Genomic DNA, 22,365 nt, shown 5'->3' with positions numbered 1-22,365 from the left:
AATAGGGAAACTTGGGCCAAAAGGGATTTGTGCCCACATTTCCACAACAGAATCTAAGGAGGCAGGTGTTAGCATCTAAGAAAAATCAGATCTTGGGTTGGGCACTGAAGACAAGAACGATGCAAAAGTATGGACAATAGATGCTGGTCTCCACAGAGTCAGGAGTGATTCAAAAGCTATTTAATTAAACTGATGCAAGAGGCTGTGCTGGAGGCTGCTGGGCTTATTTCAGTTTGATTTAAGCGGATTGCCAAATGACTGAGGCCAAGTGGAAATGAATCAGCAGTTTGTTCCAATGAAACGAAAGGGGTTTAAAAGTGGTTTGAACTAAAACAGAACAACTTTCTGGTGTAACCCAGACCTTGGCCAAGATTAGAGTGCCAGGACAGGGGCCCAGGCCTGAGCATTTAAATACTGGGCCAAGGGGCCCAATATCTTACCCTGAGCTTAAAATCAGGGGTAGGAGATTGCCTGTCAGCTGCGCTTGGCCTCTTGTAGGATGATACGCAAGCAGCACATTCAACTGCAGTGCTGGGGAGAACAGGGAGACAGCACAAAGCATCAGTGTGGGCGGTGGCTGGAAAGACCCAGTGTGCAGAGGACACTTCCTTCCCCTCTTCAGTCCCTTGCCTTACCTTGTGCTTATCTAATTTGAATCACAAGCTCCTGCCTCCCCATGCCATCTGGTCCCATGAGGGGCCCTGCCACCAGAGGATCCAAGTGTTTTAGCCGTGGAGCATAAAACACAAGAACCTTGTCTGAGCTCATTTAAGGCAGACTGCCAACAGTCTTGCATCAATCATCGTCTCTTGCCAGCCCTGCCCATACACCACGTGTCCCAGCCTCCTCTTGGGCCGTAGCCTCATTCCCAGGACAACAGCTACTATAACATGCTGCTACCAGCTTACTCCAGAGTCACGCACACAGGGAAATGAATCAAATGAAGAGAGCCATGGGCAAGACTTGACGTGCTAGTGATAATGGAGCTGAACCCTTCAGAGCTGGGGTGCCTTTGAGACTGGGCTCCTGACTATTCTGATGGATCCAGTGCATGTTTACGCTAGAGACCAGAGTAATACCAGACCTCAGCAAGAGAGTCTCACCATTGGCTATGAATATGTCCTCAGGGGCCCCTCCAGGCCAAGTGCTTCCTGGAAGAGGGTTTGTTGGGGGACTGCAAAGTCAGGCAGGGTCAGTCATTAAGTGACAGGAGCAGGAGTGCCCAGGAGCTTTCCTCTTGTTTGGATAGATGTGCTTCCGGGGCTCCCACTAGGATTGCATCAGGCATGGAGGTCAGGTGAGAACGGACCCTCTGGAGCTGGAAGGAAGCAGGCAGATGGATAAGAACCCTGGCCTGGGCCAGATCCAGAAAGATGGGACCCGCCTGTGTGGAAAGAGCCTTTTCACTCTTCTGTCATCCCCAGGGGCTGCAGCCCCACACTACAACATCCATCTATTCACAGTATGAGTGCTGCACCTGGTGGACCTGCATGGGGTATCACAGCCCTGTGGCACCTGGAGACGAGGGGGGTTGTCCCCATCTTCTGTTCCTATCAGGATTTCCCTCCAACCTGGTGGATGTAGTGGAGGGGTAGGACTGGAAGGAGTGGGGCAGAAAAATTGGCATCCACCTCTTCTGGGAGGGGAAGGGGCTCTAAAGCAGCCAAAGGTCCCACAGTGCTGCTCTATACAAGTATTGTACTCTCATGTTCATCCTTAGAAATATAGTCGAGTCTTCATTTTTTTAAATCCTAAGTCATTAAAGAGCTCACTGTCTAACCAGGCAGGGCTCTTGCTATGTTCCCCATCCTTCCTTGCACTGGGATATGCTTTTATGCCCTTGATACTGTGCTTCTGCATGGTAGTATTTGAAGACAGGCCTGGCAAGCCTGCAAAGACAGATCCCCCCTGCAGTGCTCAGCTGCTGTGGGGTGAAGGGCAGAGAACTTATGCCAGATGTACAGACCAGTGTGTCACTCAGACGTGGCCCCAGCTGAGTCGAGGGGTGAGAATGGGCGGCTTCTGTGTGTCCCGTGCCTTGCCCAGCATCACGGGGGAAGCCGAGGAGACTTCCCCAGCCGCTCTCTTGCCACTGAGCCTGATGGACCTCTACTGAGCAACAGAAAAGGAGAAAGACGGGCAGCAGTGGGGCTGGCCAGTGCTGTGGCACAGGTGAGACTTTGCCTGGCCCTGGAGACAGGAGGGTGTTTCGTCCTTGTGGCCTGGATGGCTCCAACCCTGCCTCTCTTCTCTATGGAGGTATCTATCCATTCATGGTGGCTCCCTGTGAGCTGGACACCTATCCATTCAAAACCAGCTTCCTTTTACACGGGGGGCTCAGCGGCCCTTAGGAAGGAGCAGCATTCAGTCATAACTGACCGGTCAGCCTGTTTCCTCTCAGGCTTTAGCAGCCTGTCAGCTTTCCACAACCTACTGTCTCTCCAGGGGCTGCCAGGAGTTTGGGAAGCTGATGAACACGGTCTACGTTGCCTCATTAGCTGGGGTAGGGTTCATCTACCTTCCCCCACCTGCTCCTCTCTCAGGTGTCTGATGCTTCAGTAAACAACACCCGTCTGCCAACTCCTGTGCCACTCCCATGGAAATCAGCTGCAGCCGCCCAGGAGGAGGGCACTGTCCCCAAGACAGGCAGGGAGCCCCTCCCCGGCGCAGCTTCTCAGCGTCGCTTCGCTCATGGACGTGCTGTCTCCCGCATGCTCAGCTCTGGTGTGGCCGTTAGGAACCTGTTTGTCAAGGTGAACTCTGGTCCTGCCCGGCGCTGAGTAATGGTGTCTGTCTGCAACAGAGAGCGAGGGAAGAGGAGGAGGAGGAGGAGGAGGAAGAGGCAGAGGGGAAAGAAGCAGGAAGGCAAGGTTTGCTTTCTAGCCTTCCCGTGGGGTAGGCGACCAGCCCTGCTGCATCATCTGGCCCTTGAGGGGATTGCGAGGCTGACAGCATTTGCCTTTGACCCCAGAGCCCCATCAGGAAAGTAAGTCTACCCCACAGCCCTTCCTTTCCCTGGGAGCTCCCTGCTCCCAGTTCGTCCCAGTCAGACGTGGCGTATCGCTCTTTGTTCTTTCAGAGGCAGGGATGGGGGCTGCAGCTGGCTGGGGGTGGAAAGGTGGGCACGGTCCCACCCCAAGTCTACTGTGGCATGGCAGGCCAGCAGACCCCTGCTTACTGGGGCTGTTCTTCCCTCTGTGCTGTCACCTGGTGCCGAGTCCTTTTCGGACCCTCCCTCTGAATGCTTCCAAAGCAACACACTTGGATAGAGGGAATCGAGGCAGCATTTGTTACGGGAACTCCCCAGTCTGGTAATCTCTTGCTCTGGACCTCTTCCCAAATATCTGACCCCGCAATGGTGACGGTGTTTGTAGGTTGTGGGCAGGTTGTATCAGAGCCAGCCTTAAGGTCCATGGACAGCCGGCCACCAAGTTTACTATCAGCTGGGCAGTTGTGCTTGTCACATGCTTGAGTTTCTTGTGGGGGAGCTGGGAGGACGGCGTGACACACAGGCATAACTTTGCTTCAGCCTCTTTGTGGGACCTCTGTCATCAAAACAGAGCAAATGCAGCAGCTTTCTGCTGTTAAGTTTACAATCCAGTTATGAGCCTGCTTTTAATGTTCAGCCCCGTGTGGCTTAGCTGAGGGCTGCTTGCTCTCTCCTGGGGCTCTGCAGCTGGGAGCATTAGCATGTGACTAGCAGAGATTTTCTATTTCTGCATTCGGCCCCCCCACTTCCCCTCCCCAGAGACCATGTGGCAGTTATTCTTTGGTCAAGGGTTGTGATAATCAGCACCAGTCACATCAGTGAACCCCTGGTCCCATTGCCATGCAGGATAGCCACGGATCCTCCTTTGGGCTTGGAGTAGGCTCAAGTGAAGCTCCCTGGGGTGCATTGTTCACTGGCTTTTTTGTGTTGTTCCAGGCAGCTGGTGCAATCATCTTCCCTGCAGTCCCTTCACCAAATGGGAATTGCTACAGCCCCAGAGCGGGGCATCACATTGCCCCACTGAGACCATGGCCAAAAGGCTGAGCCATGAGCCAGAGGCAGACTGCCCGGTGTGCTGGAACCCCTACAACAACACCTTCCGCACCCCGAAGCTGCTGCAATGCCACCACTCCTTCTGCATCGAGTGCCTGGCACATCTAAGCCTGGTGTCCCCTATCCAGAACCGGCTACAATGCCCACTGTGCCGCCACCCCACAGTGCTGCCCTCTGACCAGCCTGTCACTGAGCTGCCCACCAATGCCGCTGTCCTGAGGTTGCTCAGGCTGGAGCCCAACCACATCATCCTAGAGGGGAGGCAGCTGTGCCTGAAGGATGAACGGAAGTCACGCTACTTCCTGCGCCAGCCCCGCGTGTACACCCTCAACCTGGGGACAGAGCCAGGACTGGGACTGGAGACCAGGGTGGGCAACTCCCAGGCTTCCCCTCAACAAACCCCTCTCCCCAGCCATTCCACACTGCGGGAATGTCTCCGTAACCCCCAGTTCCGCATCTTTGCCTATGTGATGGCCATCATCCTCAGCGTGACGCTGCTGCTCATCTTCTCCATCTTCTGGACCAAGCAGTTTCTGTGGGGTGTGGGTTGAGGACTTGCCAAGCAATGGTTCCTGGAACCCAGATATCTGCTCACTGACTACAGAAGACTTCTGCTGCTAGGCATCTGCCGTGGGCAGAGGAAGCTGGCTACCCTCCCCAGCATCGTCCTGACAGGCTCTGGCTAATGGGCTTTACCCAGTTCCTTCTCTGTGATAACTCCAGTCATGAGCTACACGGGGAGGGCCTGGCTGAGCCTTCCAGGCACTATGTGCAGAAAGCACCATAGTGGAGACAGAGATGGTTGCTGGAGTAGTCCCTGTGGCTGGCTCATGTTTAATGCCCACTCTTCATCTGCTTCCAGTCACAAGGAGTAACAAACTTAATGATAGGTGGCCAAGACCATGAGAAGAGAACATCAGCCAAGGAGGAAAGAGCCAGCTCTTCAATGCACAATGAAGATTTCCAGAGGCTCTGGTACAGCGATTCTCAGCCAGGGTGCCTTGAGATTCTTTCAAGGATGTCACTAGGTGCCAGATAATGTTAGCACTGTTAGGTATGCAAACATGATTCAGATGACCAAAAAAAAGACATTTTGAATAGGAATCCATAATGTTAAAATATCCTGACTTGTTGTGGTCTTTCTGAGTTTTTTGCAACAGAAGAACTGCTCTAAGATTTTTCTGTAAGCTAAAATCAAGAGAAAACTAAGAGCTGGCATTTTCTGAGGGGATCTTGAATCTATCAAGGGATGACATCAGGAGGCGCTACTTCACTGTCAGGGAGGCTTCTCACCAAGAGAAGTGGTGCTGGCTCCTACCATGGGGTCTTAAGACAAGGCTAGACGAACACCTTGATCTGCTCAGGTCCCTTCTGACCCTACCAACTATGAAACTATGTCTTGAGCAGAACCACTGCTCAAGTAGGATTCAAAACATTGGGTCCCCAGTGGCAGATCCCATGGGGCCTTTGTGCGGAATGACTGATTTACTCTACAGGCCGACACCATCTATTGTGGCAAACATCGGGGGGGGGGGGGAGGCAGAGGCAGTGCCTGAGCTATTTCTACCAGCTGTATAATCAGATCTCCCACTTGCAGCAAAGACCCTGAAATGACCCTGTTGTGCTAACTGCTGCACTTCTGGGTGCTACTGGACAATATCAAACACACTTGATGCCTCAGGCAGGATTCAGCTCCTCTTCTGCTCTTACTGCTGAACCTCAGTCTTCCCTAGAGGCACTGCAGTAACTGTGACTTGCTTTATTTCCACTGGGCAAATACGGATCCCTCCTGGTCTAATAGAGAAGGCAGTAATAGCTCTGTGCTGCTTCTTCATCTTATTAGTGGGTCAGACCTTTGGGCTCTGCTTACAGCTGCTCCAAGGGACATGGTGGAAGAAGGCAGTGCTTTAACTCCCCAGCTTTGCACTGAAACACAATTCCTCTGCAGCCCTCATTCAGCACCTCGATGTGCCTGCCAGCAGTGACAGTACTCCTCATTGTTTACCTGGCTTGCAGCTGGCCGGGATTGCAGGTTACTGTCCTGTGGATAATTGTGCTAATTCCCAGGAGTGCTCTGTATCAACACAGCCCGAGAGGCTTTTTAAAGCTTACTCTCTCAGCTTTAGTCCCTGCTCTTTACTGCTTTCATCAGTACTGGGCCTTGCTGTGATGTAGATGGGAGACCTTGAAAGAGCTGACAACGTTTCTTGGCAAATCAACCCTCACACATAGTCCAGTGATGCTTCTGCTACAAGCAATACAGGGAAGATGATTCTAGGAGATACTTAGTCAGCCACTGGAGATTAACACTTTGCAAGCGTAGCTGTGGTTTCTACTGGCCAAATGCCAGGGGGATAGCTATGTTTGTCATTGTGCATCAACTATGTGAATTGTCTAAACTAGTAGAGAAGGTTACTAGGCAGTGCCAAACAGCAGCGATGTTTCACCCGTTTCAGCTGTCGGGGCAGCAGGTCCCTATCTGTACTTTATTTGTTGAGTCCCAGCAGTAAGAACATAATTACAATACTAGTGTCCAGCTGCCAAAATCACGAGAGGTAAAGGGATCCATTTTAATAGGTTTCGTCCATCAAGGAAGGCCCAGGGGCTTAGTCTCATGGGTCAGAGGGTATGGCTGTCTTCCTCCTGCAGGCTCTCCACCACAAGCCCTTTCGTTTGCATGACAGCAGGAACTTCTGGTCCATGTTGGCAGGGCTCATTTCCTCCCTCCCCCGGCTGCATTCAGCCCTCATCACTTCCAGAGTTGTCTCCTGGATGGAGTGCAAGTCCAAAGCGGAGGGGAAACAAGTGTGCATCTTAGGAAAGTCAGGTGGCTGCAGCGATATCACACTGATAGATACTACTGCTAGTCCTGGTTACCAGAAGGCACCAACTGTTACCATCTGCTGCATGGCATGTATCCCATCTGCCAAGTCTCAGGCTCCAGCCTAGGTCCCAGTGGTATCAGGGCACATTCGTTAGTGGTTTATGGAGGCCTTGGCTATGTGCTCAGCATGGTTGTGTCAGATCTTCTCCTGCACAATCAGCATCGTGCTCAGCCAAAGAGAAACCTGCGCTAGCTGCTGAAAAGGACCTGATGCACCTGGAAGTGCTGGTTAGCACAGGAGAAATATATGGCACTGACAGAGAATGACAGTTGTACATGGGTAGTAGAGCTCAGTTGTGTCTCAGGCTCTTACAATACCAGTTCTTGACCTCAGCTGCTTAGCATGGTTTTGTGATAGCTGTTAAGTTGGATCAATCCAAAGTGCAATATAATTTGGTCACTGAGAGGCAGGATAGGGCTGAGCTGCAACAGGAAACTCAGACAAGTGTCTGGAGGGGTCAGGCTGAAGTTACTGAAATGAAAAACTATATGCTCAGTAGGGCTGGATCTTCAAAGAATAAGTACATCTCAGGAGGGAACACACAGGCTTAAGTTGGAGTTTGTAGCCAGGACTGTACAGAATGAGCTCATGGCTATTTTGAGTAAAAAAACCAGCTATATAATGCCAAGTTATGTGCAGCATTTGACTCCCAGTGTAATGCCCCTGCTACCCATAGGGTCTCCAACACAGGGGTACTCATTGCCTATTGATCACCCAACCTACATTCCCTTGGAGAATCCCACAACCAAGCAAAGGGGAGGAAGCAAAGAGCGAGGGAAACCCGAACTTGTCAACAGCCTCAGCTGCCACAAATGGCAAGAGAGCCAAGAAGTTAGCCCATTCCCTCAAGATGCCTGGGAGGAAACATAACTGCTTTCTCCCTCTGTTGGAGGTGTTTTTCTGCACATGCTGTAACTCTGTTCTATCCCAGTTTAACCCAGTAATTGGAGAGGTAGAAAACGGAACAAGAGAAAATGAGCAAACCTGACTTACCTTCACCATCAAAGGCAGAAACATCACCATGTGTACCAGCCCCACAAAGCTGCTGCTGAGTCAGTAGGGGAGAGAAGAGGAAAGACAGTCTTGACAGCAACAGACCTGATACCTTTGGCTCTGAAACACAGCTGAGATAGAAGGGAGGACAGGCCTAAGCATAAGCTAGTGCAGTTCTCAACCAGGGGTCCAGAGCCCTAGCGGGCTGTGAGCAGGTTACTGGGGCTATGCCCAGTCTGGCCCAGTGCAGGGAGGAGCCACTTTGGACCCTGGGGCTGAGGCAAGATGGGGGAAGGGACGGAGGCGGGTCAGGGTCCTACCCTAGAGCCATTGTTTTGTGGGCAGCGTTGCAGGTGGGCAGGCAAGGCTCCGTGCTGCTACTGCTCAGGTGGGTGGGACACAGAGGCTCCCTACCACTGAACCCTACCCACTGCACCCAGGGCCTTGTGCGCAGGGCTGGGGAGTCAGGCAGTTGTTGTGGCACAGATGGGCCACGGAGTTTTTATAGCATGCTAGGGGAGGCCTCAGGAAGAGAAAGGTTGAGAACCCCTGAGCTAGTGCCTGGTCCCTGATGCTGCAGGCCCCTCTCAAGCACAGCTCCCTCACAATAGATGTGATGGGTGGTAAGGTCACAATGCACCCAGCACTTCAATCACAGAATGAGTCGGAAGGGACCTAGACAGATCAGAGTCCAACCCCCTGCCATGGGCAAGAAGGAGCACTGGGAGTGGGAGGGGTCATAAGACCCCAGCCAAATGCCTATCCAGTCTCTTCTTGAAGATCTCCAGGCAAGGTGAGAGCACCACCACTCTGGGAAGCCTAGTCCAGGCTCTGGCCACCCTTACAGTGAAATAGTTCTTTCTCATATCTAACCTAAACCTATCCTCCCTCAGCTTGTGGCCATTGTTCCTGGTGACTCCAAGGGTGGCCCTGGTGAACAGACTTTCCCCAAGTCCCTGCTGCTGGCCCCTGATAAAGTTGTAGGCAGCCACAAGATCCCCCCTCAGTCTCTTCTTGTGGAGACTGAAGAGATTCAGGTCCCTCAGCCTCTCCTCATAGGGCTGGCCATGGAGGCCCTCAACCATACGAGTGGCCTCCTCTGGACCCTCTCCAGGTTCTCCACATCCTTCTTGAAGTGGGGCGCCCAGAACTGGACGCAGTACTCCAGCTGTGGCCTGACCAGCACCACACAGAGGGGCAGCAAGACCTCTCTGGACCTGTTAGTGATGCCCCTGTTGATGCGTGACAGGGTGCGATTGGCTCTACCTATTACTTCGTCGCACTGGTGACTCATATTCATCCTGGAGTCAATCCTGACTCCAAGATCCCTCTCTGCCTCTGTGCTGCTGAGAGGGTCAGCCCCTAACCTATAACCACAGAAAGGGAAGATTAAACAAAAAGTAAGAGTCCTTGCAAAAGCAAGAGCTAAAGTGACACTAGAAACAAAACTGAAACCAACTCCTCTTAGCAGAAACACAGAAACAGTAGGGGAATACGATACATTTCATTTGTTTTAATATCCATATGCAATGGTTCCCAACAACCCACTGCTGGGAGTGGAGTGTGGCAGCAGTGGCAGCCTGGGGGTGGGGGAGCTTCCTGGCATGTGCCGTGGCTTGTCTTTTGTGTGCAGTGCCAGTGGCATTGCCCCTGTGCCCCTCATTTGGGTTGCGACCTGAGGTTGGGAACCGCTGTCCTAATGTACCTAAGGAATCTGCGACACTAGATAGTCTGAGCTCAGCTCTGTATAGGGAAGACAAGTGATTCTCCACCTTTTCAGATTGACCTGTAGCACACAGAACATGGGCTTCCATGTTCAGCAGTATCATTTTCTGAGGTAGAAGGATCATTTTTGCATGACTCCAGAAGCTGATTGCCAAAATGCCAAACCATTCTAGACCTGCTGTCACTGCTGGAATGGCTCCTAGGAACCTGAGGGCCAGAACGATGCTAAGAAATGGGCATCAGAAAACACAGCAGCGGAAGTGGAATGTGGGTATTTACAAACATTTATAAACAAGGAGAGGAGAAACTGCATTATGCTCACAGAGATGGGGAGCAGAATTCACCTCAGAAACAAGGGGCAAAATACAAAAATAAACTTAGATGAGGGAGGCGAATACAGCCCAGCTCTAATCCAGCTAAACAGCCTGACAGCTAATACCAGTGACTCCAGTCACTCTATTTGGTTCAATGGCTGATGCTTTTTCCCAGTCCTTGTCCAAGATCGCTAGCAGTTCTAAACTGACTACTCCGCCATCCACAGCTTGAAGGTCCTATCATACGAACATGTTGCCATGAGCTGCCCATCTAAGGAGATATCCAGTCCCATTACTTTTCCTTCGTGGCCAGCCAGTGTTTTCAATGGGGACCAGCCTGGATGGGTCCAGATTTTTGCTGTGTTATCATAGGCGCCTGTGAGCAGGAAGTTTCCATGATTGGCTACAGTGAAGAAAGAGGAAAAGGTGAGATTTGCAAATAGGAATGACAGTTTTTCTGCTGTTTACAGTAAACTACAGCCCTATTTGGCTTGGAGGCAAATTTTATGCTCTGTGGTTGTGCTGCAAACAAACTGTTTTATGTATCTACTGCACATTCAGTCATCCAAACCACATAAGCACCAATGAGCTAGGAGAAATGCTAGCTAGGAAACAGACCCAGGAGGTGGAGGGGAGATACTCACGTTCAAACTTCACCCCTGTCACTAGGTTCTGGTGGGCAGGTATAGTGTAAATGCACTTTCTCTGGCGGAGGTCCCACACCTTGCAAGTGTTGTCCCCACTGCCAGTTGCTATGTGGTATCTGCCATGGGGAGAAGAGAGCAGACATTATGTAGAGAATGGACATTATGAGCTCCCATCTAAATTGCACCAGTTCCCTCCTTACCCATTTGGGGAGAAGTTGATCCCATAGATCTCTTTCAGGTGACCCTCCAAGAACATGATACAGCGCCCGGTGCGCAAGTCCCACACCCGGCCAAAGGCATCAAGGCCACTAAGAGAAAAAAAACCCCCAAACATTCACAAGACAGACTTGCAAGAGCAGCTGCTAGCCCCAAATGCTAATTCTCAGCATTCAGTTCAGAGAAAACAGTCAGCTTGACCCCAGGGAATTCACCAGAGGGACAGTGACTCAGTGATTAAACTTTAATATAACGTTCCACATGGAGATTCTTCATAAACCATATCTCACCCAGTCCCAGCGAGAGATCCATCCATGTGGAAAGCAATGTCATAAACCCCTTTGCTGTGCCCTTCCTGATGAAGAATCTCTTCCTGAGCTTCCAAGTCCCACAGGCGCCAGGAGTGATCATAGCTGCACAGACAAAGACAACGGCTCAGCTCAGTGGGTTTCTCACATGTCCAGTCAGACTATGAGGCTGCCTGGTGCTGACATTTGAAATAGGCATGTAGGAAATGAGGACCCATTTCTATAAATCAGTTCAGCACATCATTTACTGCACAGCATGGGGTGACAAGGAACGATCCTGCTCACCCTAACGACTAGGAAGTCCTTGATGCTATGCCCCATTATACAGATAAGAGGATGCTTCTCTAATACCACAGGAAAGCTGCATCTAGCTAGTCAAAGGGAGCATGGGGCCTGCCAGCAGAATGAAAATATCACCCACAGAGTAAGGCAAAGCATGGCACAATATGGCATAAACCTAGAAACACCTGTGGGGTTGTTAGAATGCCTGCCTATCCCACCCAACTAGTGTTATGCTAAGTGAGCCCCATAGAAAAAAACAAGGAACTATATTTATTGGCTGCACACTGGGAACTGTATTCACCCCACATGCTACAGTGCTTCTCTGCAGCTCACTGCTTGGCTTTCGTTCTGCTGGTAGTTTCCCTGAAACTCACTGTGCAGACAGCAAGCAACAGCTTATGGCTGAGAGCTCATTTCAGATGAGCTGATAGGCCTGCCCAGTGACAAGTACTGGTTTGTCTTCTTCCTGTACTTTTAGTACTTCAGATTTCCAAAGCAAGTCTGCACTTCAGCATCACATCCTTCAGGAAGATGAGCATTTTTCACCATGGGGGTGCCTGAAAACAGACACTGCATTTGGACATGTCCAGTGTTCAAATGGAAATAGGGGTGGGAGGGCATTCAGAGGCATGTAATACTTTAAAGATCAGGCATAATATGTTGTAAGCTGCTCCTTATGAACACAGGATGGCCACCAGAAAGAGCAGAGACTTGATTTCCATGAATCAGAAGTCCCTGGAATTGGAGTGGAAGAGAGAGGAGCACAGAGTAGGTCACTGTGACCTATGAGGACTACCTTTTGATTGGGTGTGAACACAGAAGGTATTTCATAGGAACTACACTACACAGCTCCTTCTAGAGCCAGCTTTTCAGATACCTCTGGACTATGTGCACACTTCTGGGTTGCAATGTAGATTAAACCCTCTTCTAGGAGTGGTTTATAGGTCTTAACTGAGACTCAAATGACCCTACAATCCCTTTAGGAGAGAATCATTATTCCCATGCTCATTTCTTAGTAGTGACTGACATCAAGGATAACCACAGCAAGGTGATGGCACAGCTTGGTAGTAGCACTTTGGCAGCCAGCACATCTCAGAAACAGTAACAGGTTATTTCACCTTGCACTGTTTGTATGGGACTGATTTTATTCAGACAGCCTAACTGTCTAATATGGGAATAAAATAAAAGAGGGTCTATCATAGGAGAGAAAAGGGAAGGATATCTTTATGGAACCTTGCTTACTTGCCTTCCAGTGGCACAGACAGGATTAACCTGTGGCTTGTTGCCAATAATGGCTGGGTATGACCCAGGCTGAATTGTCTGTGAGCAAGGCATAATATGCTCTCTTCTTCTTCCACTTCACTGGGCAACATCAGTTTTTCAACCCCACTCTGCAAACAAACAGCAACGCCTCCTTATTCATCCAATTCAAGAGCTAATGCTTGACTCTCTGAGTATGACAAACAAAAGCCCCATACCAAGTGGTGCCTAGGAACCTCCCAGAGGGATGCCACATCACTCGTGCCACTCTCATGGTGTGACCTTCAATATCTGCCACCGGCTCATCACTGAAAGAAACATAAACCAATACCATTAGGTGCTGTCCAGGGAGCATGTACTATTTGCCCAGACTACTGCAGACTCTGCTGCCATTTGTAAACATGCAGCACAAGGAGTTCAGAACTCCCACTTCCTGCCTACTATTCCTAGAACTTGTTCACAAAGCTAAAACTTAAGTAAGGATTCACATCCTTCTCATTAGGTAAGCTTAGAGCTACAGGTTCCCCAATGCAAAAATTACTTTACAAAATCAGAAGCCCCTTTTATTTTCAAGAGCTACAAAAAACCCAGCTACTAAGAGAAGGTTTGAAACAGTGTCAAAAAGAAACAAAACACCACTCTGAGCAGGCCAACTAGAGAGGAAATTGTCTCTGTCTTCTTGTGAGACAAACCACCAACTCCCCCTAGAGCAGGGTGACTGCTGCCATGCCAGAAGCAATTAAAAACCACCCCTCTAAGCTAAGAGTATGAGCAGAGGCCCTCAAAACTATTTGCCTCTCATTGGAGACTCAAGGCAGGACTTTTCCTTAAAAAACACAAAACCCCCATCCAGATATTGAAGTCTGGCACCCTCATTATTCTCATCTGCAGCAGTTGGGTGGCTGGACACTGCAAAGAGGTGTCTTGTGGCAGTGCTTGGTTATGGATCCTGATCTAATCCACTGAGTCTCTGGGACACAGTTATGAATGGTCCATCCGCTTCGGAACCTGCTGCTCACCAAGAACCAAGGCAATGTAACAAGCTAACTCCTTGCTACCAGTGGCTGGGAATTTCTTTATGGATGAAGGGCTGGCACAAAACACCCAATCCTGCTCCAGAGGTTTAAGACCTCAGCAGCACTTGAGCAATGTCCATTGCTCGAAACTGGGCTTCTAGGCAACAATTCAGTAAGACAGTTTTGTCTGACTCTCAACCAAGGACTTACTCTACTCTGTTTCCCTTCGCAAGTGGAAGAAGTTGAAGTGTATCAAGGTGAGAGTCAAAGCATAACTGAGAACAGATCACACTTGCAGGAAGCTGCTAAGTGCTCAAAAAAGTAAAAGAAATAACACTGCAACAGTGTGCCCAGTGTTGTTCTGACCTTTCAAGGCTCCAGAGTTTGACAGAACCATCAGCTGCACATGAGGCCAAGTTGACATCCTTCTTGTCCAGGGAGACAGTAGCTTTGGGATGGAATACAATTGCTCCCACATTGGTGTTGTGCCCTAAGAAGACACCATGTAAAAAATCTGCAGGTATGATTTTGGCTGGTTTTACCACCTCCTCAGAGAAGCACCATTCATTTCATTACCAATTAGTTGGGCAGAGGCCAAAGAATGCTTGGTTGTTTCCTACTCTAACTTAAAAGCTGATCAAGCTGCAGAGTAGCTACCAGACATTTACTCCCAGCAGACAAACCAACAACAAATCCAGTGTCACCCTCTTGGAGCATCAGAAGCCTGTGTCCACACTCCTAAAATGTAATGTATTTTATGGGGAAAAGCTACAGTCTTGGAATGGAAAGAATATGTGCTAAAGGTTTTAGTAGGTCAAAGCTCAAAACCAAGTTTGGTCTACTGAACACAGACCTGCCAATTCTACTCCGTGTGGACTGGACAGGAATGTTGATATTAGTCTAAAATTTTTCAACACAGAATAGAAAAAACACTGTGATTTCAACTACCTATGAAAAAAAGCAAGTTCAGGGCACCAGCAATCAATGGAAAGTGAGTCCTAATTAACTGAAACTTTTCTGTGCTCAGCTCCCAGTCAGCAGCCGACACCCTGAGTACTGTTCAGAAAGTGCATCCAGAGCATTCAGGTCCCAACACTTCTGTAGCCAAACAGAAGTGGTTACTATAGTAATTGGACTCAGAGGGGAATGGGGACAAGGAAACTTAGAAAAAGGTCATCTATAAAAGCACATCTCTACCTCGTAAAGTGTGAACGAGACTGCAGTCAGGCACAGACCAGAGTTTGCACAACCCACTCCTGTTAAACACAAAAAAACATGGTTAGAATCAGATGGCCACAGTGCAGACAGGCGCATAAGCCCCACAGGGAAAGCTCAAAAACAAAGCTGGGAAAATAGTTGAGCTAATGTCCTCCCATGGGAGAGAGATCCTAGCAGGGTGCCTGAGGGCAAAGGCAGGAAGATCACCACAAAGAAGAGAAGTCCTCTGCTTTCAGGAGCGATTGTTTGGTAAGGGCTCAGCTACTAAGAGGCAAGACCTCTCAGCCAATGCAAAGAGCAATGTCCAGCTCAGAAGTGGAAACGTGACACTCTTGTGTATGTATATAAATAAGCAGCAAACGCAGAACCTTCTTGTGGTCCAGCTACTGCAGTGTGTCACAATCTCATACACTGCATTAACACACATAGGCCTACACTGAAAGCTGAAAGGCAGAGCTGCCTGCTTGGGATGCTGGAAGGGAAACAAGGCAGATATTTGAACTGAAGCAGGAGGGGATGCTTTGTGACTTTGCTGTAGGGAACAGATGGATCCACGGACCCAGACTTTTGCTGGAAACTACGATGAGATGGAGGCAAGATTTAGAAAAGCAAGACTAAACATTATTGAGAACCAAATCTGATAGGACGGGGTGGACAATTATTTTGGCTGAAGGACCACTTAACAAGTTCTGGTGAGTTGTTGAGGGCTGCACACATAAAATCTTTCAGAAGGTATCATTTTAACAAATTACATATAAAAAATTAAATCGTATACTAAAAATCAAACATCTACTATAGCATATTTAATTTCATTTAAAAATATATTAGTTGCCCCTTTTTGTAATAGTTTATGTAGAGGCAATTGCTAGCTCAAAATAATTCCACATTTGTATACTGTGTGTGGGGGTGTGCATATGGGGGGAGGCTGCCCACACACTAGGTCCCAAGAGCTGGCTGGGGGTAGGGGAGGGGGCAGGGGGCGCATGCAGCAGAGTTTACCTAGGTAGTGCAGGTGCAGTCCATGCTCCCCACCCCCAACTTGGTCTACTGCACTTGGGGCTGAGCCCTGCCTGCTCCTGCCCAGGGCAGCCCGCACTGCACGCCTTCCTGCATTCACCAACAGTACCACCCCAACTAGTGTGCACAGCTTGCCAGCAGGGCTGCCTTCCATCCACTCAGCCACCTGTAAGTGGTTGCTCATCATACTGGGTGGCCAAGTGGGTGGAAGCCAGCTGGGAGATGGAGCCACCCAGCTGCAGCTACCCCGGAAACTGGTTTAGCATGTAGTGCCTAATACATGACCCCATGGCTACTGCCGCTTCCCCACACTACCTGCTTCCCAGAGCAGCACAGCAGGGGCACAAGGAGGAGCTGCTTGAGGTTAGGGGAGATGAGCAGTACCCAGGCAACTGCAGCAGCAGTGGGAACAGCGCCACTGGGAAGCTATGGGCACTAGCTGGGGCTAGGTTAGTGCTGTCAGCAGGCATAGGGCAGATGCCTGGTGAGGACTGCCTTGGGCAGGTCTCAGACCCATGTGGCACAAGGAGGGATAGTTGTGGGCCAGATACAAATATCTGGCAGGCTGGATTCAGTCCACAGGTCTGATTTTGCCCACCCTGTCATAGGACCACTCGCACTCTCCTCCTCGCTTTGTCCCCATAGTAAATGTTGTAAAAGGAAACTTACCAACAAGCAGTAGCCAGGAGTTTGGAATTGGGACTGAAATGGCAGTAAGAGATGGGGCGATCATCTCCAATCTGACTGCAGAAATTATTCAATGACTAAAACCAAACACAAAAGCCAGGATCAATGACCAAAGCATGAGGCAGTAAGAGAAACCCTAATTCTGAGAGGTAGATAAGGAGACAAATCTACACAGGAAAAACTGAGGCCTTCAGGAAGTCACTTACCAGAAAGACCTGTTACTCTAGAGCAAGACCAACTGTGCAGCAGACCTGAGAGTGCTAAGCTAGCAGTGAGCCTCAAGCTGGCTATTGAGAGGCTTGCAGGTGCACATCAGCACGCTGGTTCTGATCCAGAAAGCCCCAAGTGGTCTGGGCCTCTCTTTGCCTTTATACCACTGTGAATGGTACAATTAGAGTTGAACTTTCTTGCAAGAGTGACAGGATGTTCTCTGGATAGAGCCAACACTTCCAAGAGCTATCTCCCTTCTAAAGGAGTTGTGTCCAAAACAGTTAGTCCTAGGGCACAATGCATTACCTCTGTTCAGCCAAGCTCTGAATTAGCCACCTGATCTACCTTAACAACAGAGAAAAGGGCCTCTCAAGAGTCACAGCTGAAGCATTCATTTTGTGGCTGTGCTGGTTTCTTAATTCCACTGGTTTAAGGCTTCCAGCTGTCAAGGCAGCAAGTGAGAAAAAAAAATGGACACTATCACTCTGCCTCAGTGAATGAGAACATGACAAATCCATAGGGTGACAGGATTTCTTTATCATCAAATTAAATAGATGCAGCTATGTGCAACTGTCTCTGCAGTTCTTTGTCCTGCAGGCAGAGTATTTAAACCCAAGTCCTGTTCTCAAACCACTGACCAGCCTGATGATAAAAAAGGAAGGACAGGCAGAACACAGTGAAAGCACAACATACACGGCAGAAAGAATAATGTGTACTGGGAGATTAGTCTAGACCTCTGCATTCTGTTCTCTTAACCTCTTGCTGACGCCACAAGAGAGTAGCTGAGATGAAACCACACCTACCCTTAGGGACTTGTGCAGTTCTTGCCTCTGGGATGTCCTGGTAGCCTCGGGAATTTCTTTGAGCAATCGGGCTTCTTCCAACCGCTTCACTGCCCTGTGGGAGAAACAAAATTGTAATGATGAATCCCTGCACTTTCCTGCCCTAGGGCAGGAAACAGATCCTTTACCTTCCTTCCTGTCCCAGAGCTGGACTCTTACAACCACTACTTATTCAGGCTATATCTACACTACTTCACCTCTGCTGCTAGTGCTAAACCATCAGAGCATGTGCACACCAATCTGCTACTGGTAGCTCTGTGCAGATCTGCTCTACACCTAGGCTGCTGGAGCACAAAGTGTCCAGTGGAAGAAAACTAGCTGCTGACTGAATTGCTGCTAAAAGCACAGTGGTGTCTGTAACCCCTTCAGCTGGCCACTGGGTGTCAGCAAAACCCTTAATCCAATTGGCAGAGGTGAAACGATTCTGCCAACACAGAAAGGTTCTGCCACTGCAGAGAGGTATTGAGTGTGAACTGGAGTTCTGCCAGCAAAACTCTGTGGCAAGACTCAAACTAAGTGCACAACCTCCAAGTCCAGTTACGCTCAGCTCCAGCCTTTGTTGCCTGTCCAGTGTTGCCTCTTATCCTGCACCTCAAACACCTGCACTGCCCATCATCTAATGAGTTCATTGCTTTTCAGAAAAGCTTGCACTTTGCTTGCTTTACAGCCCCTTTCTTTACCTGGGGAGTGAGTAGTTGGCGATCCACAATCTAGCTGTTTTCAGACTGCTTGGTCCTTCGTGGTACCAGGTTTGCTGATACTAAAAAAAGAAAACCAAACAAATTCAAGAACACCTTAGGACAAGAGCAGACAAAGTCCAGCCTGCAGCAGATTCCATCTCTCAGCAACCCCTGCCTGTATTGCTGTGGCAAGTTTCTATGGAGACCCCAGCAGCAGGGGCACTGTGACAATGCAGCACCAGAGTTTCCATGCAGACTGGCTCTACCAGGGCTGGCAGGGCCCATGGTGAAGTGGTGGGAAGCTGCTTTGGCGGTTGGGATTTTGCGGCAGTGACAGCATGACCCAAAGCAGAGGCAGAGCTGTGATCCACTACCTGCAAGCAAGGTTCGCTCTAAGGTGCGCACAACTAAAAGTGTGGCTGTGCACAGCCTTTTCAAGGCCGTGCACGAGGAGAGGCTGGGGCAGGAGCCTGGCGTGGGCTCCGCCGGCTCCAGGGGAAGCGCTCCGCTCCCCCGCATCAGGGCTGTTAAGTGGAGCACTTGCCTGGAGCCGACAAAGCCCACACCAGCCTCTATCGCTGCCTTGCCTCACTTCGGGGAGGAGCCGCTGCCTGCCCTAAGTGAGGCTCTGCTGGCTCTGGGACGCTGCTTTGCTCCCCTGCATCGCCTCAGGGAGCAAGGAGGCATGTGGCGTCAGGGCTGGGGAGAGGAGCAGTGTTCCGGACCTAGCAGAGCCTCACTCGGGGCAGGCAGCGGCTCCTCCCTGAGGTGAGGCAAGGCAGAGATGGAGGCTGGGGTGGGGGGCTGGCGTGGGCTCCACCGGCTCCCGGGAATTGCTCCACTCCCTGGCCCTGATGCAGGGGAGCAGAGCACTTCCCCAGAGCCGGAGAGCCTGTACCAGGCTCCGGCTCCAGCCCCTGGTCCCCGACCCCAGTCTCCAGCTCCAGCTCCCAGCCTCCAGCCCTGATCCCAGACCCTGGCTTCCAGCTCCAGCCTCCAGCCCCAGCCCCCTTTGGTAAGTGTCCCATGCTGAACCAAGGCGGCACACTCACGGACTGCGGCTCCTTAGAGGGAACATTGTGTGCAAGCCCCAGGCAGGGGCATACATGCAGTGGATTGTGACTGCTCCAGCTCCAGACCATACTGTCATTACTGCAAGATCCCAGACCTGGCTGCGGAGCAGCTCCCTGCCCTGCCACACGCCCTGCCAGCACTGCTGGGGCCAGTCTCCATGGAAACCTTGGCCCCGCACTGTCACAGTGCCACCACTTCTGAGGTCTCCATGGAAAACAGCTGTAGCAACACAGACAGGGGCTGCTGGGAAAAGAAGTCTGACCACTAGCCAGATCCACCATTTTGCCCACCTCTGCCTTAGGCTGTCACTGTCCTATGCACAAGTCCTATACTGATAAGTCCACCTCATGCTATCAGGCTATCTAATGATACAAAAAAATCAATGTCAGAGCTCTGGAAATGTTACAGATGGTCAGTGAAGGAATTTGAAGGTTTCTATAAAACCGTCCCCTTCTCCCTACATTAATAACCTGCAGAATCCAAAAATGGGAGAGATGTTTACCTCTTCTTTGGCTTTCTTAGACTTGTCGTCATCTTTCTTTGTTTTTTTTAAAGCATCAGTGCCAACCACCGAGAGGATATTTCTCAATCTGCAATGAAACACACCAAGCATTAAATCAGATTCATTCAATAACTTCTCATTCTTGACCATGTGTGACAGATGATCAATTTCTTCTTCATTCACAGTTGTTGTTATATCACTGAGAAGGAACAGTGGGTAACAGCACTCAGTGCACTCAAGAGCTCAAGCAGTTTTACAAGAGATTTATGATTTGGTTACAGGACAGGCCACACAAAGGACAAGACACAGCACCTTTCTCTTCTTTCTGCAGGCCCTTCTCCAAAGAGTGTGATGGGCTCCCCAAGAGCTCGTAAGCAGGCCTTGACTTCAGAGTCATCAGTGGAAACATTGATTTGCCTAGCACGCTTCCTGCGCTCAAATTCAGCCAACACTTCTGCCTGGCGCTCACTCATATGGTCTTCAAGATCAAAGACCTCACCTATGCCAGAAACAAAGCCATCAGATTGAAGCAATGACAACTGCACCAGAGATTTAGACAACTCTAACCATTAAAAGCTATAAATATTTTCGCCCATTCAGGGTCGGGATGGTCAATGCTGGCAATGGTTACCTTCTCTCCCTAGACTTCCCACCCCCATTCAAATCATGATAGAATACTGGATATCTTGTAGTCTCTACAGCCCAAATTTCTGTCCTAAAGCCCTGAGTTGAACCCAAACAAAAATGTCTTTTTAAATATCTCAAAGCCAGGAGCAAGAAAAGAAGCTGAAAGCACTATACAGAGGTCATTCTTACCACTGCTAATGTTAATGTTGCCGGCCTGGATCGCAGCTTTCATCCCATCTTTTCCTAGCAGCCCCAGCTCCCCTTTGGCAATACGCTCCCTTTCCTTCTCCTCCAAACTGCCATAGAAGATATGAGGTCTCTTAACTGGGGGAGCATCACTGTCATCTGAGATCTTGGTTTTTGTAGCCTGCAAAATAAAAGCAAGATTTTAACAGACTGGTTCAGTATGTATCTGGCTTGGGAGCAGCAATTCAGCAAACTGCTTTGGCTGCACAAATCATTCTTCTGCAAGAGAAAGTTAGGTCTACCCAAACCAGAAACCCTGAAATTATACCTAGAGCATTAGCTCTGAACAGGGAAGTGATTCCTCAACAAAAAGTATGCTTAAGAAAACCAGGTAGGGATTTTTTTGTAATCCTTTATGCCTCTTTACGATGTGTAAAAAAAAATCCCAGACTTCCTTTCCAATGCACTCATATCAATTTGTGCTTAACAACAGCCCATATCCCTTCAACTTTTAGAGAGTAAACGCAAGGTTGGGCAGCAAGTCAAAAATAAAGGCACAAAAATCCAACCCTGTTGTAAGTTACTAGCAAATTCCCCAGCAACTGCAATGCTGCCAGGGTATGATCCCAGCTTTATAACGGGATGTTTCAGCTTTAAGTCTAGAGTCATACAAAACGAAGGTTGGAACAGGCCTCAGGTTACCCAGAGACATTGTGGACTCCCCATCCTTAGAGATTTTTAAGACCCAGGTAGATGAAGCCTTGGCTGTGATGGTAGAGTTGGGGATGGTCCTGCTTTGAGTAGAGGATTGGGCTAGATGTGACCTCCTGAGGTCCTGTCAACCCTCATTTTCTGATTTTATCCAGTTCAGCCCCCTGCCTGAAGCAGGACCCCCCTCAACTGGATCATCCCAGCCAAGCCTTTGTCTACCTAGATCTTAAAAACCTGCTGCAGGGATACAACTTATCGACGTGCTCACAACCATGTGTTACGCAGCACTCCCGTACACCCCTCTGCTGCAGTGATTCTTAACCAGGGGCCATGGCCCTGCCAGGGGGGATTCAGATCCTTTCAAAGATGCCACACATCAACGCAGTGCGGTGGGCAAACAGGACTCACAAGACAAACCCAGAGATTTCAAACGGGAGCCCGTCGCTTGGGTCCAAGTACTTTGCAACAGGAAAAAACAGCTCTGTCCTCCTCCCGCAGTCAAACAAAAAAAGGGTGAAAACTAAGAGCTGTGTTTGCCACGAGTCCCCCCAGGGGAGCCGGGAGTTAGGCCCCAGCGGCCCCTGTCCAGGACCCTGGGGAACCGGACCCGGGCGAGAAGCGGATTTCACGGGGTGGCCCCGTGCCGTGACAATCAGGGACAAGGAGAAGCGCTAACTCCGACCCCCCGCTCTGGGCCCGGTGTCCGCAACGAGAGACCCCGCACAGCCCGCCCCGGCCCCAACACCGCCCCGAGCCCCGCTTCACCCGCACCGCAGGGCCCCGCGCGGACGCCATGACGACGGGGACGGCAACACCCGCCACTGCAGGGACCCTCCGCACCACGGAACTATCTTCACCCAACTGGTTCCGGGTCGCCGCGAGACGTATGCCAGGAGGTGTCGGGCGAAAGTGGGCGCGGGGCA

At 50.1% G+C, this 22,365-nt stretch overlaps 2 protein-coding genes across 3 annotated transcripts; one reads left to right on the top strand and one right to left on the bottom strand.

Moving 5' to 3' along the window:
* Positions 1-1,852: 1,852 nt before the first annotated feature.
* RNF183 (ring finger protein 183) lies at positions 1,853-9,295 on the top strand. The gene is made up of 2 exons (XM_090022200.1): positions 1,853-2,986; positions 3,926-9,295. Exon 2 carries the CDS (start codon positions 4,018-4,020, stop codon positions 4,591-4,593), a length of 576 nt encoding a protein of 191 aa, XP_089878326.1. The 5' UTR covers positions 1,853-2,986; positions 3,926-4,017; the 3' UTR covers positions 4,594-9,295.
* Positions 9,296-9,502: 207 nt separating this feature from the next.
* PRPF4 (pre-mRNA splicing tri-snRNP complex factor PRPF4) lies at positions 9,503-22,353 on the bottom strand. 2 transcript variants are annotated; one of them, XM_090022199.1, is made up of 14 exons: positions 22,208-22,324; positions 20,735-20,912; positions 20,231-20,417; positions 19,919-20,006; positions 18,343-18,422; positions 17,624-17,717; positions 16,593-16,687; positions 14,886-14,944; positions 14,055-14,178; positions 12,891-12,980; positions 11,113-11,235; positions 10,807-10,914; positions 10,604-10,722; positions 9,503-10,362 (listed from the first exon to the last, which is right to left on the bottom strand). In XM_090022199.1, the coding sequence occupies exons 1-14, from the start codon at positions 22,235-22,237 to the stop codon at positions 10,169-10,171; spliced, it is 1,569 nt and encodes a 522-aa protein (XP_089878325.1). In that variant the 5' UTR covers positions 22,238-22,324; the 3' UTR covers positions 9,503-10,168. The 2 variants fall into 2 exon arrangements, with proteins under 2 accessions (XP_089878325.1, XP_089878324.1); XM_090022198.1 differs by having other exon boundaries at positions 9,504-10,362; positions 22,214-22,353.
* Positions 22,354-22,365: the final 12 nt, after the last annotated feature.

This window comes from Crocodylus siamensis, chromosome 11, assembly GCF_052110815.1.
Source record: "Crocodylus siamensis isolate JL-2025a chromosome 11, ASM5211081v1, whole genome shotgun sequence".
Taxonomy (NCBI): domain Eukaryota; kingdom Metazoa; phylum Chordata; order Crocodylia; family Crocodylidae; genus Crocodylus; species Crocodylus siamensis.
Note: the sequence above shows the minus strand (reverse complement) of the source record. Positions and strands in the feature narration are given on the sequence as shown.